This window comes from Arvicola amphibius, chromosome 14 (genome assembly GCF_903992535.2).
Source record: "Arvicola amphibius chromosome 14, mArvAmp1.2, whole genome shotgun sequence".
Classification (NCBI taxonomy): Eukaryota; Metazoa; Chordata; class Mammalia; order Rodentia; family Cricetidae; genus Arvicola; species Arvicola amphibius.
Window position 1 is genome coordinate 8925955 of NC_052060.1, and position 23171 is coordinate 8949125.

A 23171-nucleotide genomic window follows, 5' to 3' on the forward strand; every position below is an offset into this window, starting at 1 on the left:
AGAAACTCGTCAGAGAGAGCAGCATTCACCGCCAACAAAGTGTGAAAAAACAGCAAAGTCTAATTTGTACAGGTCTAACTGCAGGGAGCCCTGCACCTTCTGCTTGGGGCTCAGCTTCTCTTGCCTTATAACAAAGACGCGCGCGCACACACACACACACACACACACACACATGCACACCCAGTCACTGATCACCAAGTGCTTTAAAACTCAAAAGAAATACACACACCAGAACAAAACCAACTGTACAGGAATAGAAGAGAGAGCTCCGAGTGTACCTTGCAGGATACACACCACACCAATGTGCCAGGCTCGCATGGCGGGAAGCAGACTGTGCACAGATTGAGTACAGGCAGCAGAAGTGACCAGGGGCAGGCTGGAGAGGAGGCTGGGCAGAAGGGACCACACAATCTTGTGGCTTGTCAAAACACAAGATGTGTAGGTGCAGCGGTATTTTACCCCAGGAAGATCTGGGGGCAGGGCTTAAAACATTTAAATAACTAAAGATATACCTTGGCCTTCCTAATTGATCTACACCATTTTGCTGGCTCTCACCCAGGACGATCCTAGCGAGGGCCAGTTCTTGCTCTCGTGGAAAAGGTCAGCTGTGAGGCCAAGGTTGCTCTTCTGCTCTGACTGGATTTCCTAGGAAAAGTCGTTGACAGCAAGGTATGCTCCTTTCTCTTTCCCCATTCCTACGGCTAACTCCAATATGAGGATCCGGTCACTGGGCAACCAGTGCATCAGACCTGACAGCAAAGGAACAGGAATCCAAAGGCACGACAATGCAGTTCAGTTTTGTAAGAAACAATATATTTATTTTCTGACACCACAGCTCTGGCAAGTGGTTTTGTACCAAATTTAATGAAGATTACACAGAACGTTTCACGCATGGGAGGAGGGAGGAAGGGGAAGGAACACAAAATTCAAAACAAAAACAAAATCCTGGATAGCTTTTAGCATTGGTTCCATTCCCACATTAATAAAATCCACTTGGGAATTCCTAAGAAAAGGAGAACAAGAAACAAGGTGGGCAAGGAAGAGTACAGCCGGGAAGGGAGGGGCCAGAGGGCAGGGGAGGCAGAGGCCAGGCCTCCCTAGAGTGTCCCCCAGAGAACCCGGGTATTGCAGCTGCCAAGGGGAAGTGGAGAGAGGGGGAAGCTGAGGGTCACCAGTGGGGTCACAGGGAAGGAAACACACTTAACCAAGGAACTGGAGGAAGAGAGGAGGGGAGAGAACCGTGAGGTGGGTTTGTACACCGGGAGAGACAGGCTGCGCTGGAGCGCAGGGGACTGTAAAACAAATGTCCCAAGTGTCAGTATTTTTAAAAAGAAAATTTCCCCCCTCCCCCCACCCCTGCTGAACTTAGCTCCTTTTTTTGTGCTTTTCATTAATACTCTGCTCTGAGGTCGTAGTTTGGTTTTTCTATACACTGGAGTTGAAAGAAAATAGTCCAAGGTCTGAAGATGGATTCTCCATCTAAAGTAAACAACCCAGCACTCCTGTTCTCCTCTTGCCCCAAAGACTAAAGTCTCTGCTAAAATCCCTTTTACAATATAGTACAGTACACACACACACACACACACACACGCACGCACGCACGCGCACGCACACACACACACACACAAAATAAAGCCCAAATCAAAAATCAAAACAGAAAAGAATCCTGGGAGAAGCCAGTCCAAAGGACGTAAACACGCAAGAATGGTGCAACACATGACTGATGGCGACTCTCAAAGCACGGCTACGATTCCCCAAAGGAGGTGCCATCACGGGATCCCCAAGTCCACAAAAATAATTTTTAAAAAATAAATCTTAAAAAAAACACACCTGTTGGTTAAATGAATAATTTGTTTTCCGGTAAATCCATACATTCTCGGTTCCCTCTTCCCCCAAAGCAGCCCCCGGTCGGGTCGCTCTTCTATTGCCTGACCAACAGTGAGGAGTCCTGGAACTCCGTCAGGGCAGCTCACAGGACCTGGGATCTCCTCAACAAGGATGGGCACATCCAAGTGTAGCAGCTTAAAACATCATGTTTCCTGGGTTGCCAGGTCCTTGGCTAAATCCACCCATGCCCACATCAGCAGCCATGCCCCGGGGCCTCATCTGTGGCGGGATCATGATGTTCTGTTGGGGTCCCATCATGCCCTGCATGGACATCATCACGCCTGGAGAGCCCACAGGCCCTGGGTGGGTATAGAGCCCAGCAGGCCCCCGATCCTTGCCGGGAATCATGCCCACAGCAGCAGCTGGATTGGTCATCAGGGTGGCTTGGCCGGGCATTGTAGATTGTGCTGGTGACATCATCCGGTGATGAGGTCCCATCATGCCTTGCTGGAGAAAGGCTGGTGGTCTCATTGGGTTGTGGCCTGGCATGGATGGAGATGAACCAAGAGGAATGTCTGGAGTTCCTACTGGCCCCGGGCCTCCCATGCCAGGTAATGCTAGTCCCATTCTAGGGGCTTGATCGCTCATCATCCCCTGCATGTGAGAAAACCCAGGTCCAGGACCCTGTGGCTGTTTGCGGCCTGGGACTTCCCCTCGAGGGAAGTACTGCAGTGTCTGGCTGGGCTTCTCTGAAGGGATAATGCGGGAGAGATCGAACTCAGGTATTCCGGTGGCTCCAGGTCGGATTACCTCCTGCAGATCTGGGTCTGTAAACACGGAAGGCATGCTGTTCCCCAGGACAGTAAAGGAGTCAGGAGCCCCTGGGCCTCCAGGTTTGCAAAGTGCTGCATCTGCTGTACTTTGGGGCAGGTTGCTGGGGCGACCAAGCGGGCCTTCTCCTGGGAATCCTATTCCTCCTGGGAAGTTGCCTTGTCCCCCAGTGGGGCCATTGTGAGGGAATGGAACCTGCTGAGGAGGAGACTGTACTGGAGGGAAGCCCTGGGGGAAGCCCATGCGTCCTTGAGGTACCATTGGAGGCTCCTGGGACCCATGTCCCATGATAGGATTGTGTGACATCAAGCCAGGGCCCATTGGGACCCCATGAGGAGGTATGCTGGGTCCCATGGCATTAGGAGAGGGCATCTGATTGGAGTGAGAGAGTGGCTGGGTCATTCCCATCGGGCTGAGGGTTGGCATCGGAACCACAGGGTTTGGACCTGAAATTCGAGGATTCTGTGTATTAATGCCCATTCCTAGAAAAATAAAGATATCAAAGGAATCAACTCAACTAAAAGCAACTCACAAAAATTCTAACAAATCACATTAACAAAAAAATTATGTGATATGTTCATTGTGCTGGGAAAATCCTAATCCCTGTCACCAAAAGTTGTAACACACTTGGAGGCACACAGACCAGCAGCACTGGGAAACAGACAACACAGGATCGAGCCTTTAGCTGTACAACTAAAGACAGCACGGAAGACATTCGCTCTGAAAAGGTCTAAGTCAACTTTCAAATGAGCATGGTCTTCTTCATTGGAGACAGTTTATATAGGAGAAAACAATCTGTCTGGGGGGCTCACATGCAGCCTGCTCTGAAGTGTCAGTCTCTAAGTTCAAGTAGCACAAATACCAGGAAGGAAACCAAGCAGGTCTTTTTTCTCAATCGGAATTTAGTATTATTCTGTATTGCCATAAAGAGGGCATTAAACCATTAAAGAAACAGTAACTTATGGCCAAGGAACACTGCAGCTGACTCAGGGATATGTAAGTATTTGTTCTCTAGGAATTAAAGCCAATAGCGCTGCTGCTTGTGACAGTCACAGAGCGTGTCCTCACCTGGTTAGTTAGGATCACTGATGAATAGACAGCATGCCTAACAATCAGGATGAAACTGGAACCAGATACCCATAGCTGAGAAACCACAGTTCCCTGCTGACCATCACCACTCCAGGTCACTCCCTGGTAGTGGGGCTGGCAGGAGTGAGCACAGGAGGAAAGTGTACAGGACGCAAGGCAGGACCTGGGCTCTGAAGCTGCCCACCCAGAAACTCAGAAATAAAAGACAGTGCAGTCAGTATGTTAAAAAGAGGCTCTTCAGTACTGCTTTAGGAGAGCCCAATCCAAAACGCACCCCCACACAAGATCAGATCACCACTACCGAACAGACCACACCTGCTGCTTTCCTTCTCACCAGATCAGAACCACACTGGCCCAGCGTCAACTAGGCAAGACATTCAGTTTACAGAAATTCAGAGTGCGTTCTTCAGTTTATTCAACTTCCATCTATGTAGGTGTGTAGCTGTTGAGTAAACACTTTACAAAGCTGCTGCTCTACCCAGGACCAGTTCCGGCCCTGTCTTACCTGGCATATTATTCATTGACGGCAAGTTGGGCGAACGAGCTGGAGGTGAGTCGTCATCAGAGCTGGCCACAGTCTTGATGGCATCGTGGTACAATGGGGTAGAACTGGGCATTGCAAACTTGGACATTCGCGACATCATAATTGAGAGTGGGTTCTGGGAAAGGGTTGGCTCTGGAGGCATGGTGTAAGGTGTGCTAGAAGGAAGACTTCCTGGGATGTTCACAGAGGCAGGCTGGCTGGCTGTAGGAGGCGGGGGGCCACCTAACAGAACAAAGCAAAAGGAGACATGGGATTGATTAGACGCTTCCTGAATGGTGCTGGGTGCTGTGACTATGGCCCAGAGAGGCTGAGAACAAGACAGGTGAACAGGGCAGGGATCTCAGACTTCCAGTCAGGCTCTGTACAGAGGGACACCACAGTGTGATGTAGAGGTGACAGGCTCTGTACAGAGGGACATCACAGTGTGATGTAGAGGTGACAGATCAGCAGATGTGAAGACAAACACACCAGGAATGTGCTAGAAATATTAGTTAAGCTTGGGGAGAACACAGCTTACAGACAATGCTTGATGATTGGTGTGAAACAAGTGGATCTCTTTCCCTGCCAATCGCGACTCAGATGCTTACAAGCCAAGGAGAGAGGCTTGTACTCTACCCTCGGGTACTAACCCCAGCTCTCGGCACAAACTCCTGGTTAATTTCCACCCCACTGTGCTAGTGAACTGCTACCCCACAGAGAGATATTTTAGCTCTGCTAGGGTAAATCGCCTGCCTTATTCCGATTCTAGTGTTTCAAGTGGAGATGGCACCAACCTAGTAGTTAACACCCCAGGACTACTCCACTGACCACCTCGGTCCCATCAGGAAAATGTCATCATCAGCCAGAGTCTCTCCTAGGAAGAAAACACTGTAGCAAACTGCAGCTGATGTGTGACTACAGCAGTCCACCAGGGAGGATCCTCCTAGGTCTTAGCGCAGGCCCCTAACCCTGGTTGGGCTTACATTCATTCTTTTGAATGGACAGTGACCCCCTGAAATGAGTGGTTCCAGTATTTTAGGAAACCACATTTAACCACCGCTGACATTCTATTTCACCATTATGTATTCATGTGCAAATGTAAATTACTCAGGGAACTAACTACACTCTCTGCCAGGAATTATTGACCATCATGCACCTTGCAACAGATTTTGACAAAGGCCACTACCTTTGACTATACCATCAAGACCCGAGTTTTCTTAGAACACAAACCCTAGCAGCCTTCAGCTACAAGGGTGCGGATGTGAGCACTCACCTGACTCCACACTCCCCAGCATGGCCGGAGAGGCCATGGGGAGGGGCGCTTTGTGGTTTGGAGGGATCCCAGGACTCTGAAGGGGAGGTTTGGGAGAGGAGGTCCATCCAGGCGACGGGGCAGGAAGTGACGGAGACTTGAGGTGAACAGGCGAAGCAGCAGCAGACCCCAAGACAGGAGGGGACTTAATGGAAGCAGCAGCAGCTGGGCCTGCCAGCATGCCTGCCAGCTGTGATGGAGTCTGAGGGGACTTGAGGTTCCCCGAGGGCGAGCCCAGCATTGGAGACTGGACTTGGTGCATTGTAGGAGACTTCAGGGGGTTAATGCCTGGGGAATGCACCTGGCTGCCTGCCACAGATATATCCAAAGGCTTCCGCCCCAGGCCACGCTGAGCTGGAGGAGCAGTGTTGAGGCTAGAGGGGTTACTGGAAGGGTTGAGAGGTAGTGGTGGCATATGACTGAGCCGGCTGTTAGTCCTTTGGTCGGGCCCAATTGGTTCTCTGAGATTCCGCAAGCCACTGTTGCTGCCTGGACCCTGAGACATGGGAAGGAAGGGCCTAGGACCCACACCATACTCCTGCTGAGGGTGCTCACCAAATGGCAGGGGCACCATTTTCTGCTGGGCAGGCAGCATGTCTGAGCTACCAGGGCGTAATTTTATCATATCCTCAGGGCCTGCCCCAGCCTCTCTCATCTTCTGAGGTATCATCTGAGAGCTGGATCCCATGTTGACATTTAGACTGACATCCCCCTTCATCCCACCAGGAACCATCCCGAACTCAAGTTCCCGACCAGGGCCTATCTGTGGAGGCATTCCTTTGGGAAAGTCACCCCGGGAAGGGCTCAGAGGACCCTCAACTGGTATTCGAGGGAAAATGGGGTTACTTCCTGGCTCCATGTGGCGCTGGGAGCCTGGAATCATCCTATTCATTTCCATGCCGGGCCTGACGCCCTCCATGCTCATCCCTGGGGGGAGAGCCAGCTGCTTCTCTGCCAGCTGCTGTTGAAACATCTCTTCAGACAAGCCTTGCGGGTTCGGGAACCGCTCTCCTCGGCCAGGACCACTGAAGACACCCTGGGCAGGAGGAAAACTTCGACCATCTGGGATTTTTGGCACATCGTCTGGCCAACTGACTCCAGTAAGACCTGGTCTGGATGCCGGGTTGGGCACATTCGGTCCCTCCATTTCAGAATTCATCATCCCTGCAAACCCAGGAAGGCGCATCTGGCTCCCTGGCATGTTGGGGTGGGGAGCCATGCCCCTTGGGGGTAGAGAATGTGAAATGTTGATCCCATCGGGAAATGGCTCTGCCCCAGGTGCCCAGCCTTCACTAGGGGCCATCTGGTATGGAGGGGGAGGCCCTCGGACCACTCCTCGGGGCCCGTGCTGATGGACCATCATGTCCTGGAGCGAGCACTGCTGGACAACCACCTGCTCCTGCTTCCTCCTCTTCTCCTCATAAAACTCCTGCTGCAGCTTCAGCCAGGCTATCTGCTCAGGAGTCATATGGTCCAGGTGGTCGGGTCCGATGGGCCCAGGCTGGGAGTTCACAGAGGGTGGGACCATTTCATCCGGAGAAAAGGGCACATCTCTGTGTCCTTGAGGGACAAATGGAGCTCCCACATCTGTCCGGGGCCCAGGTCCCTTACCTAGGCTTTGGGATTGAGACATCATGGCCTGTATTGGCCCTTCTGTTTTTTTCTGAGGTCCATCTAAAACCCCAGTGTTTGGCGGGGGACCCCCTGTTTGTCCTGCTGTGAACTCTTTCTCATCGGGGAAGAGCATGCGCTGAATATCTCTCAGAGTCTGTAAGGAGCGTTCCCGGTGCTCCAGCTGCTCCTGAGACAGGCCGTCAGGGTTCTCACCCAGCGTCGGGGGCTCGCCACTGGACACCGGTGGAGGTGGGGGAGCTTTGGGATCTGCTGAAGAGCTATTGCTCCCCTGGGAGACAGGGGTCACTGCTCGATTGTTGGGTGTCGAGTTTGGCCCAGTACCATCTGGGGGCAGTGGAGTGGAGCTGGCAGGACTGCCCACAGAAGGAATCAGTTTATTTTCTACCCCGGGACTGTCCCGGTCCAGGGGACGCGGGGCTGCAGCAGGCTTGGGTGCTGGTGCCTGAATGGGCGGAGTTGGCTGCAGTCTGGCACTCTGCGAAGAGTTCTGGTCCTGGCTGGTGGGAGCTGGCGGCTGCTGTGGCAGGGGTTTTGGATCATTCCGAAGGGCGGGTATCTGTGTGTTCTGAAGACAAATACGATGCTTTTATTACATAATGGTGAACTGAGCAGAAGGGCAATTAAAGAAATAAGATATAAAAGTTGTGTCCCAGTAACATAAATCCATACTGATACTGCCTTTCATGGATAACCAATTTTTGGACATGAAACACGTTTATTTTTTTAATCCCCCCCTTCTTAAACCTGATACTGAATAGCATCACCCTCTTTCTCTTCCTGAAAATTAGGTTTCAATAACTTCATGCATGTGCCAGGCTCTGAGCATCTGTTTTGAGGTGTCTGCAATGCTTCTGACTTAGGGAAAGATTCATTTTTTTGGTATATGGGGGGTTATACCCAACACCTTTTCCTTTTCCCCTGCTCATACAGACTTATCACTATCAATCCAAAGGTCTGATATTTCTAACTGAAAGAGAAACTAAAAGTCACTTGTGGTTTTGCAGTCGAGAAGGCGGCTCCATGCCAAGGCCTCCTCTGTAGAGTGACTACCAGCTTACTTCCTCCTTGAGTTTCCATGGACCTGGTGTCTCTGGTTTCTGTGATCACTGATTCCATATTTGATAAGAGTTTGTATATTGGCGTAGTTAAGATAATCTGTAGGCAGGAAGTGTCTGTAGAGAAACCTGAGACTATCTAGCGCACAGTATCTCTGGATCTGTTTTTTCCAATCAACAAAGCTGTCCCATTTAACAGGCTGGATGACTGCTTATCATTTATTAAGGACGGCTGCTACACTACATTCAGACAAAAGCGTGCTCACCGACAACATGGACACTGTGTTTTTTGCTCTTAGTTGGACTGTTTGCCTGTGTGTAAATGTATACATGAATCTCCATGTTTTCTATACATATGAACAGTTTATGTTTCAAACATAAATGTATATTTACAAGTGTCTATGGTGTGTTTATTTGTGATATGAATATGTATGTTTCTGAATGATCAAAAGCATATTCCATGTCTGTGGAGGACACCTTTGCTTAGTTGCTATTTTAGGTTTGGTATTGCTGCCTGTTTTGATGAGTTTGCTACAGGTGGGTACTGATGTCATAAAGAAGTAGAAGAAACCACTGAGTCTTTACCAATCCCCTCCTCAACTCTTGTTCCAAAGTCATTGTAGTCCCAGATAAAGTGGAGCAGGCAACTGTATTAGGAACTGTCATTAAGACAACTGCATGACAACATGCCCCGTGCACTCCAGGACCAGGGGTTTGTACCTGTCCCCACCACTGAGTAGTAGAGGAGACTGGGGAGTGTGAAGCACCTTGTCTGACCTTAGGAAAGCCCAAGTGCTGCTGACCCTGGAGATGGAGCCCTCTTTGATAAATAAACTAGAAAAGAAGCCACCTATTTTATCTTGAATTACAACTGATTGATTATTGTCATTCAACTTTTTTTCTTGTCTAAGGCTCATCTCAGGATTAGACTTTATGCTCTTTGAAAGCAGAAACTGTGTCTAGGACTTTAAATCTGATCCCAGGATTTAAAGAGGCACTGGTACAGTGCCTCTTCACGACAAATGGTTTTGATTCCACATGGAAATCTATATGGTTACAAGAAACACTGCACACTTTTTCTCTAGCGTAGTTTATACTGGGTACTTAAGATCTAGGTAGGGAACAGACTCAACTGTAATTTTGAAAATATCAAGATATTAAAAAGCACTTGGCTCACTGGTCAAGAGTACTTGTTGTTCTTGGAAAGAACCTGGGCTTGATTCCCAGCATCCACATGGAGGTTCTCCACCTCCTTAGGTACCAGGCAGGTATATGGCACACAGATATACATGCAGGCAAAACACTCATACACACAAAATAATAAAATAAATTTTAAAAAAAGCACTCAATGGGTCTCGATCTGAAACAAATAAGAATCATTTGGAGAGTCACCAGACTCCAATTATGGTGTCATTAGGCTGAGCTGTCACTTCCTACCATGTGATAAGCCTAAGATCCTACAGTTAAATACCCAGGATGCTGCTTGTGCCAGCAATTTAATTTATCCCCTTTTCAGGCATTGCAGAACCTCGATGCCATTATTCGAGTTCTAAACAACATACCAGGGGGGCTGTGCTTCTCTCTGTCTTGCTGTTGGAGATGTTCTGGATATGGAAAGAGACAATCGTTTCGACCTGGCCCTTCAGCACAGCCTCTGCAGCCCTGCAAAGACACAGAGACAATGCACTAGCACTTGCTTCTGTTTTGTGAGTTGTGGTTCTAGATGTGCCCACCCTGGACTGGGCTTCCAAGGTTCTGGATGGGGTATACAGAACCACTAGGAATGGTGAATGAGAAGACATCAAAGGAAACACACTTCATTATTTATGCTTATCATTCACCATCAAATGTCTGAAGTCAGAAGATGACTACAAGCGAATTCCCGCAGAGGCATTGAAAAACAGCAACAACAACACACTAAAGATCTTCAATTCAATCCAACCCAGTCAGGCAGTTTACAGAAAACCCTAATTCAAACAGCAGCTAGGAAGGGCGAACATGGAATTCCACACATCTAGAGATAGCAGAACTGTGAAATCCAGCCTGTGCCTTGTGAGAGAGGAGGGGTGAAGTGTAGGTATTCCTGAAAAGCTTAACACTTCACTGCTTCATCTAACCACCTGAAACACACACGGCAAACTGTTCACAGTAGCTACTTTTGGTGACTCCAGAGATTGTTCTCCTTATATTTTCTCATTATTCTAGTATAGACATGTACTGTTTGTAGTATGTTTTTTTTAAAAAAAGAACACACAAACCATGGAAGAGTGCATATTGTGCACTCAACCGGTGTTTCACATATCCTCACTCACTCTCTCTCTCTCCCAACACAGCCAATGAAGCACTGTCAGCAGCCACCCCTGCCCAGGGCAGCAGAATAAGAGCTCTGGTTCCACAACACACAAGGCGTGCTCTACACTAAGACACAGCCACCAACTTACTTATTTGCCATCTCAGTAGAAAACACATACACCACTTTGGCTGGAGTCTTCTGAGCAGGTATGGGTTCTGGGGCAGTAGTTTGGCCATGAGGAGTGGAAGACCTGGGGGCTGTAGCAGTTGATGGGGTCATGGAGTGTGGTGTGTGCTGGGGATCCTGGGACTTGATGTGGTCTGCAGAATTACATTCTAAAAGAATGAAAGACTCGCTGTCATAGAGAGAACAAATTGACTGCCCCAGCCTTCCCACCAGTAATTACAGAATTACACACAAATCCAGCTTGAAAACTTCAAGAACATGTTCCTTGCTGACTGGAAACATCTCTTCTACTCATATATCTCCAGTACTTCTTCCCTAAATGACTCACTCTATAGCACTCCTCCCATCCTCTCTTCTGTCTGTAGTGCACAGATTAACATGTTAGCACATGTCTGTAGTACATATATTAGCATGTCTATAGTGCACATACTAGCATGTCTATAGTGTGCATGTTAGCATGTCTAGTGCACATGTTAGCATATGTCTGCAGTGCACATGTGAGCACATGTCTGTAGTACATGTTAGCACAAGGCTGTAGTACATATATTAGTACATCTGTAGTACACATATATGTCTATAGTGCCCATATTAGCATATGTCTGTAGTATACATATTAGCATGTCTGTGGTACACATATTAGCATATGTCTGTAGTATAAATATTAGCATATTCTGTAGTGCACATATTAGCATGTCTGTAGTACACATATTAGCACGTCTACAGTGCCCATATTAGCATATGTCTACAGTACACATACATGTCTATAGTACACATATTAGCATGTTTATAGTGTACATATTAGCATGTCTGCAGTACATATGTTTACAGTGCACATATTAGCATGTTTATAGTGTATATATTAACATGTCTGCAGTAAACATTAACACATGTCTGTAGTGCACATATTAGCATATGTCTACAATATAAATATTAGCACATCTGTAGTATACATATTAGCACATGTCTATAGTGCACATATCAGCATGTCTTTAGCACACATATTAGCACATGTCTGTAGTGCACATGCTATATGTCTGTAGTACACATATTAGCATATGTCTGTGGTGCACATGTTAGCTTGCCTGAAGTGCACGTTATCATATGTCTGCAGTATACATATTAGCATATGTCTGTAGTGCACATATTAGCATGACTGTCCCTCCTCCCTGGCAACCTTCCGGAAACTTCTTAGACATGACAAGATGCCCCTGTTAATCGAACTCATAGCCCCCTTCTAGTATTTTGGCATTGATCATATTTTATACTGGTGGTCTAATGATTGGCTTCTAGGTGCACGCAAACTCTTAAAGATGACAACGATTTGTCTTGCTGACTGCACCCCCAAGAGAGTGCTGGGATTTGTAACAGAATTCCCAAGAACACTTCAGGAAGGGGAGTAAGAAAGAGAAGGAGGCAGGGAGTAATTATTCAGCTTTTCCCTTTGACTTTGGGCTGGGGAAATCTCACTTTCACTTGTTAAATTGTAACTTCACATTCTGGCCTACTCCTAAGATCCTTTTTTTTTTTCTTTTAAGTTTTCCTGTAGGAAGAAAAAAGCCTTAAGTCCCACACCAATACCGTTTCCTGGCTCATTACACTGTAGTGCCTGCCAAACTTCTACCACATCTGGTAGCCACCTCATTCCTGCCACCCTGAAATCAGCCGTGACAGCTCTGGACTAGTGCCAGGGCCATTAAAGCTTCCCGTTGTGTCTAGGAGTCTGGCAAAGTGGCAACCGGCAAGCACAAAACCCAAGTCGTGGAGGATTTCTCCGAGAGGCAGGAATGCCAGAGAACCCGCTCCAGTGTGGGCCACAGGCTGAAGGGCAGCTACTGGCTTGACCGAAGGACAACAGTGCAGAGGTCAGAATATGCTCCTGAACATAGCCTAGGCCGGCAAAACATCTGCTCAAACCACATGCACATCCAAGAGCAAGAGCTCCTCAACAAGGTGTTCTAGCCTCTCTTTTAATGAGGAGAAAATTGAAAAGCAATGGTCTTTCCTAAGCTGTGACAGTTCCTGAATCTGCCACCAACTCTCCCACTTTAGTGACAGCAGCTTCTGGCCTCTAGTAAATGTCAGAAGCCTTCCCCAGGGAACACCAACTTCCCTCTGAGTCTCAAAGAGCTTATAGACATACCTTTAATGTCAGAGTCATCGTTTGGAGTCCCAGGATCTCTCTGATCAAAGGAGTCGGCGGAAATACTTCGCTCCCTTTTCCCCTTGCCCTTGGCACCATTTCCAGCCCCATTCTTCAGCCCCATGCTCCCACCTGGGCCAGGGAGTGCTTTAGGGGTATGGCCCCCACTCTTGGAGTCACAGGGGGATGGCTGGGATTGGCTGGCTGAGCCCCCCGGTTTACCCTGATTGGAGAATTTGGAATCCAGCTGGGGGTTTCCAGATGGGGACATCACTGTAGGGGGACGGACCATCACCTCCTGCTTTGACTTAGGGCTACTAAAAGAAACAAATAACAAAGAGAGATCAGATACCAAATATGGTCAGTACAAATTAGTGTTTCTATAATGAGTTAAGGAGACCCTGCATGCTAAATAACCCACCCCACATTTCACCTTGCCCACATGCTAGTCCCTGCCTCCCTGGCCCCCATCTTGGAGCTATCAACAGAGAGGAGGATCAAACAGAATGGCCTCCAGAGCTCAGGAACACCAGAGTCACATGGGGACCTATCTCTAGGGTTTCTGTCAATAAAGGACAACCGTTTCTATGTACATAGGAAAGTGACTCTCACACTAAGACTAGCTCAGAGTAAACAAACAGACATCGTTAAGATCAAAATACTACCACCCCCAGGCTGATGACAAGGAACAGCTGTAACGAAAGCCTAGCTCCTCTGCAGAACAAGCAAGCGGGCCCAAGGGCAGAAGGAAAACCCACTAGTGCCGTCAAGTTAGGGAAATCCTCCAGCACCCTTCCTGGCAGCAGCATAGCACCAGAGCAGGGCGCGCCCACCCCCAGGAAAGACATTCTTTACATCCGAGTACTGAGAAACACGGCAAAGGCTGCAGGCGGTGTTTTAGCTCTAGGACCTCATCAATCTATGCCTCAGTTTCCACAGATGGTTCTGGTTGGTCTTTAAGGTCCTTCTGTTTGTGCTTTGCAAGGGGTGGGAAAAGGGGAAAGGTGGGAGGCATGGGAATGGTGGCTGAGAGAGTAACCCAGAAAAATTGCAGCATCAGGTTGGCTACCAGCTGTTACTACCCCATTGTTTCCTCTTTCTTTCCCACTGGGGACTATCCTGCGTCTAATTCTACACACTGATCCACCAGTGTGTGTGGTATACACGTGCCATCCCTCAGGGGTGGCAGTGAGGCCCGGGCCCTTACCTCTGTGTGTTTCCTGACGGAGAGCTCCTCACTTTAGGGTTACTGGAATGCATTGATTGAAATCCTGAGCTTTCGGTCACTAACTGGGATGGGCTCACCGAGTTCCTCTCGGGCTGCAGCAGAAGTAGCTGCTGGGGGCAGAGGCAGTTGCCCACTGCTTGTTTGGTATGTCCCTTAGTGCTGGCTGCCAGCTCGCCTTTTTCCTCTTCGTTTTTCTCTGCTGTGGAAGTGGGTCCTTCCCCCTTGAAGTTCCAGCATTCTCTGAGCGTGTGCCTCCTGCTGTCGAAGGAAAATCTCGCATCTCCAGGTCCCACTACAGGAAAAGGATATAAAGGGGAAGGTAAGAATGAAAACAAAGGCAGAAAACACCTTCCAACGGGACCAGCACAACAAGAGACATCTGGGCCGTGCTTCAGCTCCCTCGGGATGAAGGGGAAGGGTGACAGGCATGTCACAGCCACTGGCTCTGGCAATCGAGCAACTGAAGAAAACTAAGGATTTCTAATGAGCACACAGGCCTCCCATTCAAGCAGTCTCTGTCTGAAGGAGAGAAAAGGATTTCATTTTTAGCCATTTATTCTGCCTTGTGTTTATTTCTGAATATAAAAGTCTCAATGGGTTTGGGTTGTCTCCCTCCAAAGTATGCTTTGAAATAATGCCTTCAAACCAGAGGGTACTGATCTCTGGTGTTTGGCTGTGGTGGCAAACAAGGAGAGACATATAACAAGCCCACCCCAATTTCAAACCATGCAGCAAATTATCGATGCCTTTACTCTGTGGGCTTGAGGGTGATGGGGCACCGAAGGAGACTCTTCTGAAAACAAATATTAAGCTAATACCAATACAATCAGTTCTGCCCCCGGTTTCCATGATTCTTCTATTAAATTATGCAGATTCTGTGCCTGTGTTCTCACCTTAATGACAGGGACATGGGAAGCATGGCAATGAGCCACAGTTTTGAAGGTAAAAAACTATCTTTGAAGGCTAAGGTATTTTTTGAGCCAATTTGCAAGGCTAATTTGAAGCATAAAGGTCAATAAATATTCCCAAACCTAGCTATGGAACAAACGAAAAAGTCCTTTATTTAGGGAAGCCCAGACAGCAGGCTAGGGAACCATGATATTTATTCTCCATCACGGGTCCCTCCCAGAAGTTCCACGAGCATCTTCCTGTCACCACAACGACCTGCTCTTCCCTCTCCTCCACCTGCTGCTCTCTTGCTGACCACGTATGGGGCCGAAGGAAGGGAATGTCTGGTGAAGGATCAGTGGCTACAAAATTAAAAGGAGCTAGAAACAGCTCGTGTGTTATAAAGCTCACACGTATTTTGAGAGTCTCAAAGACTTGACTAAAACCAGGAGGCTCCTTAGTTATGGTTAAATCGTGGTTGTATGGTAACTGGTATGATAACTGTCAGTGCAAAATTCTTTCAACGAGGCATTTCCAATAGTCCCCATTTCACCTAGGCCAGGAAGGGAATTAGGGAGGTTTTGAGCACACAGAACGACACCTTTTCCTGGCAGGAAGGAGAACTAGAAAAGATATTCTGGAGTGGTTCTAAGATGGCCTCCAGAGCAGAGCTCTAAAGAACACACTGAGCATAATTACACTTAAGGTCTCATTTCTATCCCCTACTACCTTCGGTCTGTTTCCTTTTACAGTTTAAACTATAGGGTGGATTTGGTTGAGAAATGTGACAAGTTAAGATCAGAAACTTTTTACATTCTTTTTCCAAAGTAGTAATCATCGGTAAAGCAGACACAGCAAATGAATCTCGAGTGGACAAGGCCAGAGTGTTACCTCCGCCAAGGAAAGCCGTTATCAGCTGTATAATCTGTGTGTAACTTCCGGTGCTTCCATCGGTACCACAGTTTAGTGCTCAGTCACTGGCACCGAACAATCCTTTGTGTCTATTTCCTCCCTGTGAAGACTGTGCTCTTTGAAGACAAGAACCTGATTGTATGTTCTCTGGTTTCTCTATGCTACTCAGCATGATGTACTAAGGGTACGGTTGGGTCCTCCATGACTTACCAGCTTCTCAGAAAACAAAAACACCAGGCGTTTGTGCTGCACACTTCTTCCCAAGAAATGCAAAATACATCCCAAATATCAAACTGGCTCATTTGCCCGCCAGGCATTTATGACGAGCTGGAAGCACAGATTATTTCTAATAATGATGCCATGAACATAAAATATTCTTATTTTCAAAGTACTTTCACATACAATTTCTTATTCTCACAATTTCCCTGACCTTGACCGGCAGTATTTTCCATCTGAATGAACCAGAGTGTACAGGCAGGAATGGCTTTTCTAGCCAATCAGCGCTCTCAGACCCGGCTCTCTTCTAACCCAGTTTCCTCAACCTTAGTTTGTAGATGGACAGACAGAACAGAGGTTAAAAGGAACATGAAAGAACAAGAGCTGAGAATAAAGTCCAGGCTTCTAATTCCTAACCTGAGAGAGGTGCTCAAAGAAGGCATCAGGCCTGGCTCTAGCCTGCCTCTGAGAGTAAGAACAACTGAGCAAAGCCCACAGATGTCTCACGACAGCCATGAAGAAGACGACTCTCCAACAGCGAAGGACTGGAAAACATCGTGCACAGGACCCCCAGAGGACTTCCCCCTGAAGCGAAGACACCTCACTCCTCAGGTCTACTTCCATCTGCACAGGACTCCATCCCCCAGGACTTCCCTCTACTTTCATGCTTTTCCCTTCTCTTCAGAAATCTGAAGTTTTTCACTAGGCCCTAGGCATCATTCTACGCACTTCATACATGTATAAGCTCATTCACAGCAACCTCACAAGACAACTACTACTCCCCTGTCTTAATAATGAAAAACTGCTGTTCACTCTGTTAGTGGTAGAGCTGGGGTCTGGCCCAAACCTTTGGGTCCCAGATGGGCATTCTTCACAGTGCAGTGCTGTGTACGGGAAGGGGAGCCACTTGGCAGTCAGCTCCTTCTGCCAGGTAACCACTTCATATTTTCTCCATATGCTCTACCTACCTACCTACCATCTTCCTTCCTCCCTCTCTAACGCTAGTTTGTGGGTTACTGGGTTTTTGTTGATGTTTTGTCTTAAGACAGTGTCATACTCTGTCACTCTGGTTGGCCTGGAACCTGCACACCCCACAGCCTGAGTGCTGTGATTCCTGTCTGTGGGCTTGGCTAATACTTAACGGGAAGAAGACGTCTTACCAAATGGGACATCCTCACACTAAACCTGCAAGACTCCTCCCCACACTACCCATTTCTTTTTTGCTTCATTATTATCAAAACAAACAAACAAAAAAAACCCAGTTACTTTTCTGCAAAGCTCAGCCCACCAACAGGGGTCTGGCTCACGCTAGAGTCACCTGCCCGCTGAGGGCTCATATTCTGTTCTCCGGCCATACCGTCCACTTCCCATGTCCGACAGATCTTGCCAGTTAGCACTCAGGTCCACTGTAGTATATCCTTCTGGCACCAAAATAAGTGCCAATGAGAGGGAAGGAGAGAAGCAAGTCTCTTCTCCTTCATTGAGCTCCTTCTATGCCAACGGCTCCACGGATCTGACTTGTATGTACTCTGCAAGCCTGTAAGCACAGCTGCTACCTGACACCTCCCTGGATGGTCAAAACCGACAGGACTGAACATGAAGATTCGCCTTAGTTTGATCTTCCTCCTAAAACTACTTCCCTTCCGGTTTTCCTCATCTTAAACCACCCACCTACATGAAATCCTCCATCACAGTTTCAAAGCACCTTGGGTCCCCCAGAATCCTCTCCATACCTCCTATCGCCTGGGAAACTCGTCTCCCCCACTGCACTACATAAGCTCCATGAAGGTAGGCACCAAGACTAACATTACCCGTTCTTCCACTCCTAGCTTCTATGGAATATCTATTAAAAAACTATTCAAGAAAGCGAAATGAGTATGTCCAGGAGGTATCTTCATAGCAGGATATTTTTTGTTTTTGGATTTCTGAGATAGGGGTACTGAGTTCCAGTCTGAACTCAGAGAGATCCACCTGCCTCTGCCTCCCCAATGCTGGGTTTAATGTGTGAACCACTACACCTGGTCTTCACTGCACAATTATTAATAATAGCTAAGATACAGAACCTATCTAAGCATCTATCAATGGCTGAATAGATTTAAAAACTACAAATTCTCCTCCCCACTGGGACTATTTGCCCTTAAAAACATGGTAATCCTATCATTTATAACATAGTTGAATTTAGGGGACATTAAATAAAATAAGCCAGGAACAGAAAGGCAAATACCATTTAACTTCACACATATTTAACAAGATGAACTCAGAAGTAACCAAAAGAATGGCAGTTGCCAAAGGTGAAGAATAGGGAGACAGAGCTGAAAGACAGAAGAAAAAATACCAATTATGAAAGAAAGTTAAAGGTTTTTGCAAAGATCACGTTCCTAAGCCAGGCACAGGTTTTTGTGCGACCAGCCAAGTGTACTCACCAGAACCCCAAGGGTCACGACACTGCAGAGTTCATCATGGGGTGGGGAGTCGGGAGCCCCTTCCTCAAAGGTGACCCTCACCTAGAAGAAAATAAACTGGGTGAGAGTTCCTAAAAATATCTGTGAATGTCAGCAACATCGATGTGACAATCGTGGAGTAACAAGAGAAAAACGGGCTTTCTATTTACTCTGGGATTTTAAAGAGGAGGGCACCAGAATCAATTTCCAACTGTTCAGGATGTATATAAAACTTGTAGATATTTTAAGGCCCTTGGGGTTTTCTTTTCTTCCCAACTATACATTTTGTTTTCAGAGCTAAGGAGATAATGAGTACAGATAAAAATCAACTTTCCTACTTTGACATTTCTAGGCATTTAATGGAAAAAAAGAAAGCTCACATTTTTGGCTTCCACCACTTCTAACTGGTCTAGACACTGAAGGTTAACTGTGAAGGTGCAAAGAGACAAAACACCAAGGGCGCTTCTGAACTTACAACCCGAGGGCCACTCACAGCTACTCCCTCTGGCTGCCAAGAAAATGGATTTCCACACTTTAGGAGGAGCTTAGGAGAGAACAAACTCGCCTACTGTGTGCAACGTGATGTCCTGAACTAAGGCAAGCTGGAACCAGAATGACTTCCAACATCAGTCTCTGTAGACTAGATTACAACACTTTGTTAAAGATCTACAGTTTTCACTTATTTGTTTACGAAGTATGCGTGTGCATGCACGCACATGTGTGTGCTATGGTGCGTGTGTGGAGGTCCAGGGAAAATTTGTAGGAGTCGGTTCTCTCCTCCCACCATGAGGGCTCAACTCAAACTGTCAGACTTGGCGCAGGTGCCTCTACTGGCTGAAGCATCTCACTGCAGAAGCTGTGACTGCCAGGGGACGCAGTTCTAGAAGGTCTTAGAGCTAAATTATCTGCGGATCTTTAAAAATGCACTCTATAAGATTAGCAAAGTTTTAAGTAAATTCACAAATTAATCTGACTGAGCTCGGGATCAAAATTCCAACTTCAATTCTTCCAATGCCGCTTTCTCAGTTCCCTGCTCTACAAAGTCAAGTTTATTAGAAGTATGTCATGTTTAACAAATTTCATTTCTGTGCTATGACCGCTACTCCATAAAAGGCATAGTGTCATACTTAGAATGTGGAACTAAAAGGCCTTAAGATTCCATTCCTTGCTCATTCTTAACTTCTGACTCGCCAACAACGAAATGGCTTCTTCAAGCACACAAAAGGAAGAGCCAATCTCTTTCCAGAATGTAAAGAAAAACAAACGGTTCAGTGGGCACATGCAGGAAACTTCAGTTCACATGAAATATTGCTATGTGGTTTAGTATTCATGTGGCAAAATGCATCGACTGCCTTTCAATGGCCACTAAACATTAAGGAATCAAATCAAAATTCATAGCAAGCTAAACACTGATAAAATTCAGGTGTTCAAAGTAAATTCTAACCACCGTCCTTAAGAATAATGGCTACCTATATCCTTTTCTGGGACATTTTCTTAGATTGTCAGCTACGTATGTCATCCAGGGCCCACCAGTACTACGCGCACACTATTTAACACTCAAAAACAGTATCACTGTTACAGTTAAGACAGGGAACTCCCTGAGGACAGTGTCAATCATCACCTCAGCTCCTGGTACCCAGCAAAACCCAACAACTGATGGTTGATCGATGTATCACAGTGAGCTTGCTACTCTCAGCCCACATTCCCGCAAACCCAAGGGGACATGAATACTAGTTCCACTTCTCACTGTCTGCCTTTCTCCTCAGCTTTCTGAGGTGAATCAAACACAAGGCTCTGCAGCACACAAGATACAGGGTAGTGGCCTCTGTAGTTTTGACCTGCATCTGCTTTGATGACTTTCACTTTGGGAAACTTAAGGAGAGCAGTCCAGTTTTACATTATAAGAAACCTCAGAGAGACAAAACCCTAACATATTCACAGAAGTTATGGCGTACAGTGAGGTTTTTACCTTTCAAGTTGTTCACTTCACTTTGTCTTCTACATTGGGGCAGGGAGGAACTTACAGAGGAGGAGAACTGTCACCCCACCACACAGGAGTTTTTGGGTCAACGCGAAGTGACACCAGTTAGTCCCACATTCAGTCCTATGATGACAAGAAGAAAGGAAAAGTTCATCCTCAAATTCACACTGACTCCAAGGAAAACTACCCATTCTCCAGTGCGCTGTGGCCAAGGCACATCTGGAAGGACAGACAGTAAGAAAGCGGTCAATCAAAAATAGGCAGAGAAAGCAAACCAAGCAAACTTTAAACACGAGTCAGAGAAAGGGAATGGGAATCGACCCTGCCGGGAACTACATACGCAAGTTGCAACTAGGGTAGCTGGGAAAGTAAAATCTACCAGGCATGAAAGTGTTCGTTCGCTCAACAAAGTGCTCTTGTTTTTAACCCTTGCTACAACCAAGAATGCCCATCACAGGTTGCAAAATGGTCTCTGGCTTTTCATGTTGTCTCTGTGCCCCTGTTCTTAGAATGATGGAGATACTAAAAAAAAAAAACAAAACAAAACAAAACAAAACAAAAAACTCCACAAAGCCAGAAATGTACGCAGCCATAAGCTGACTTTCAAAAACCAGTCTAAAATAAAAATCAGACTCAGTTGGTCTACGGTACTTCTTAACTCCATGATTCACGGCTCCCCTCGAGTCTGTAGGCAGACCTAGGAGAGGAGGGTGGCTTGGTGCCATCAGGGGGCAGATAATGCAGATTGTCATTTTGACTAATCTCTAATAATGAAGTTGGCAGAGTCTTCAACAGTGGGTGTAGTATTAGCAATCCTGTGACTGTGCCACCAACAGCACCACCACACATCTTCACGACACATTCGTTGTTGAAGATCCGCTGACATCATGACACACACTTTCCCCTCATCACTGCTTGGAAATCACAGTCTCATTAGACATTATTCAGCGCGTTACGAGGCAGCAGACACATTACCCTATCACCACGAACATTTTGACAACCCCTCTGTACTTCTCTATATTTTATTTCGTGCATTTAAGAAGCATTCTCAGGTGGGACTCTACGCCACGTGCTTGCCAAAGTACTGGGACACGGAAACACTAAGAACGCCAGAGTTAGAGCGAGAAAAAGCTTCCACAGACTCCTCCTCCCATTGCGCTCAACGGAGGCAGAGAGGGACGTCATTTTGCCCACACTGTCTCATGGCTGAAGAGGACTAGCCAAGAGACCAAGGAATATGCCTTAGGCCACAATGCAAGTCTCCTGCAGCCTAGATGGACATCACAGCACCTACCCTCTCACTGGCCATGCTGACTTTTGCTCACATATTCACAATTACCATCAAAAGTACTGCCTTGCCGTTGAACACTGAGAGAAGGTATTACCTTTCAAAATTAATAGAAAACTCTAAATTCAGAAAGCAGACCAAAACATGTATACAAAACAACCCCTTTTGTTCTTTGATTAAACATATTACTATAATTATACAAAAGCTGAATTTGGTCTATTAGTGAGACAGTCAAAATAAGATTTTTTTTTAAAAAATGTGCTATATAATCTCTCATCCTCAGAGGTGTTCAAAGACTTTTCGGACAGGCATTAACTTGCTAGGCTGAACGGCAGCCACAAATGGTTACAGCAGGCAGCATCACCACTTCATAGGCAGAACCAGATAGCCAGAGATTTGTTCACAGTCTAAAGCAAGTCAGCCAGAGAGTGAACATCTTGATTCCAAGTTCAAGGGTTTTTACCACCCTACCAGATCACCATGATCCAGTATCCGCTGGTTACAATGCTGGTGAAAGCTCTTGGTCTTTCCCCCTACAAACTGTAGAGCATTTTCCTTTGGTTTACAGCAGCAGACATTTCTGAAGGTCAAGGGGGAAATACCCATAGAAGAAATTCCAATGCATATAAGTACTTTTTTTTTTTTTGCTTATGTTGGTTAACTAGAATCCAGAATGAAACATTCCTTTTGCTCAAGAACCATTTCAATGGCACTTGCCCTATAAATAGAAAACTATAAAGACTTTGGGCTTTCATGTTTAGGTCAACGACTTTCCTATCCATCTATCATATTATATAATATCATACTATAACTATTATACTCAGCACATTGATTACAAAGATGTCCATGGCTCAATATCGAACTTCTAGGGCACAAAACTGTCAAAAGCCATACACACATCTCCACATTTCTTCGGCTTCTCCAAAACAACAGTTAGTGGAGCCCTCATCCTCAAAACGTGTGTAACACCCAACAGACCCTCTTCTTAATACATCTCCATCAACGGAAGAAAGAGGACTTTGTTACTGATCCCTAGGACTATCAGATTTGCACACAGACATTTCTTCAGTGCTAAACTTCCTGATGAGTAGTATCCATTCAAAAACTTCCAAACCAACAAGACTGAATACTGTCTAAACACTGCCTTGCCCACCAGCACCCTTTGGTCCCACTTCTCAACTATTTTACTTACTCTTGTTACCTACTATAACTAATTCATCATTCTGTGTCCCCTACACAAGAGCCCAAATCTCTCTAGCCCAAACGAGCATTTAATTCCATAATCTATCAAATGCTAACAAATACTCAATCAAACTGACTTTTTAC

General features: G+C 46.5%; 1 protein-coding gene across 6 annotated transcripts in view; it reads right to left on the reverse strand.

Annotated features, from left to right (window-relative positions):
* Window positions 1-863: 863 nt before the first annotated feature.
* The window catches only part of Bcl9 (BCL9 transcription coactivator), an 85550-nt gene continuing 63242 nt past the window's right edge, over window positions 864-23171 (reverse strand). For 3 of the 6 annotated variants that reach the window (XM_038311873.1, XM_038311874.1, XM_038311872.1), the window contains exons 2-10: window positions 20546-20680; window positions 18559-18639; window positions 14099-14411; window positions 12892-13208; window positions 10714-10900; window positions 9835-9934; window positions 5544-7782; window positions 4253-4513; window positions 864-3140 (exon numbers count right to left, since the gene is read on the reverse strand). In XM_038311873.1, coding sequence (XP_038167801.1) covers window positions 2023-3140; window positions 4253-4513; window positions 5544-7782; window positions 9835-9934; window positions 10714-10900; window positions 12892-13208; window positions 14099-14151 — 4275 coding nt within the window. In that variant the 5' untranslated portion in view covers window positions 14152-14411; window positions 18559-18639; window positions 20546-20680 and the 3' untranslated portion in view covers window positions 864-2022. Of the gene's footprint in view, window positions 3141-4252; window positions 4514-5543; window positions 7783-9834; window positions 9935-10713; window positions 10901-12891; window positions 13209-14098; window positions 14412-18558; window positions 18640-20545; window positions 20947-23171 lie in introns of those variants that run through there. The other 3 variants (XM_038311876.1, XM_038311875.1, XM_042054181.1) reach the window with 3 other exon arrangements.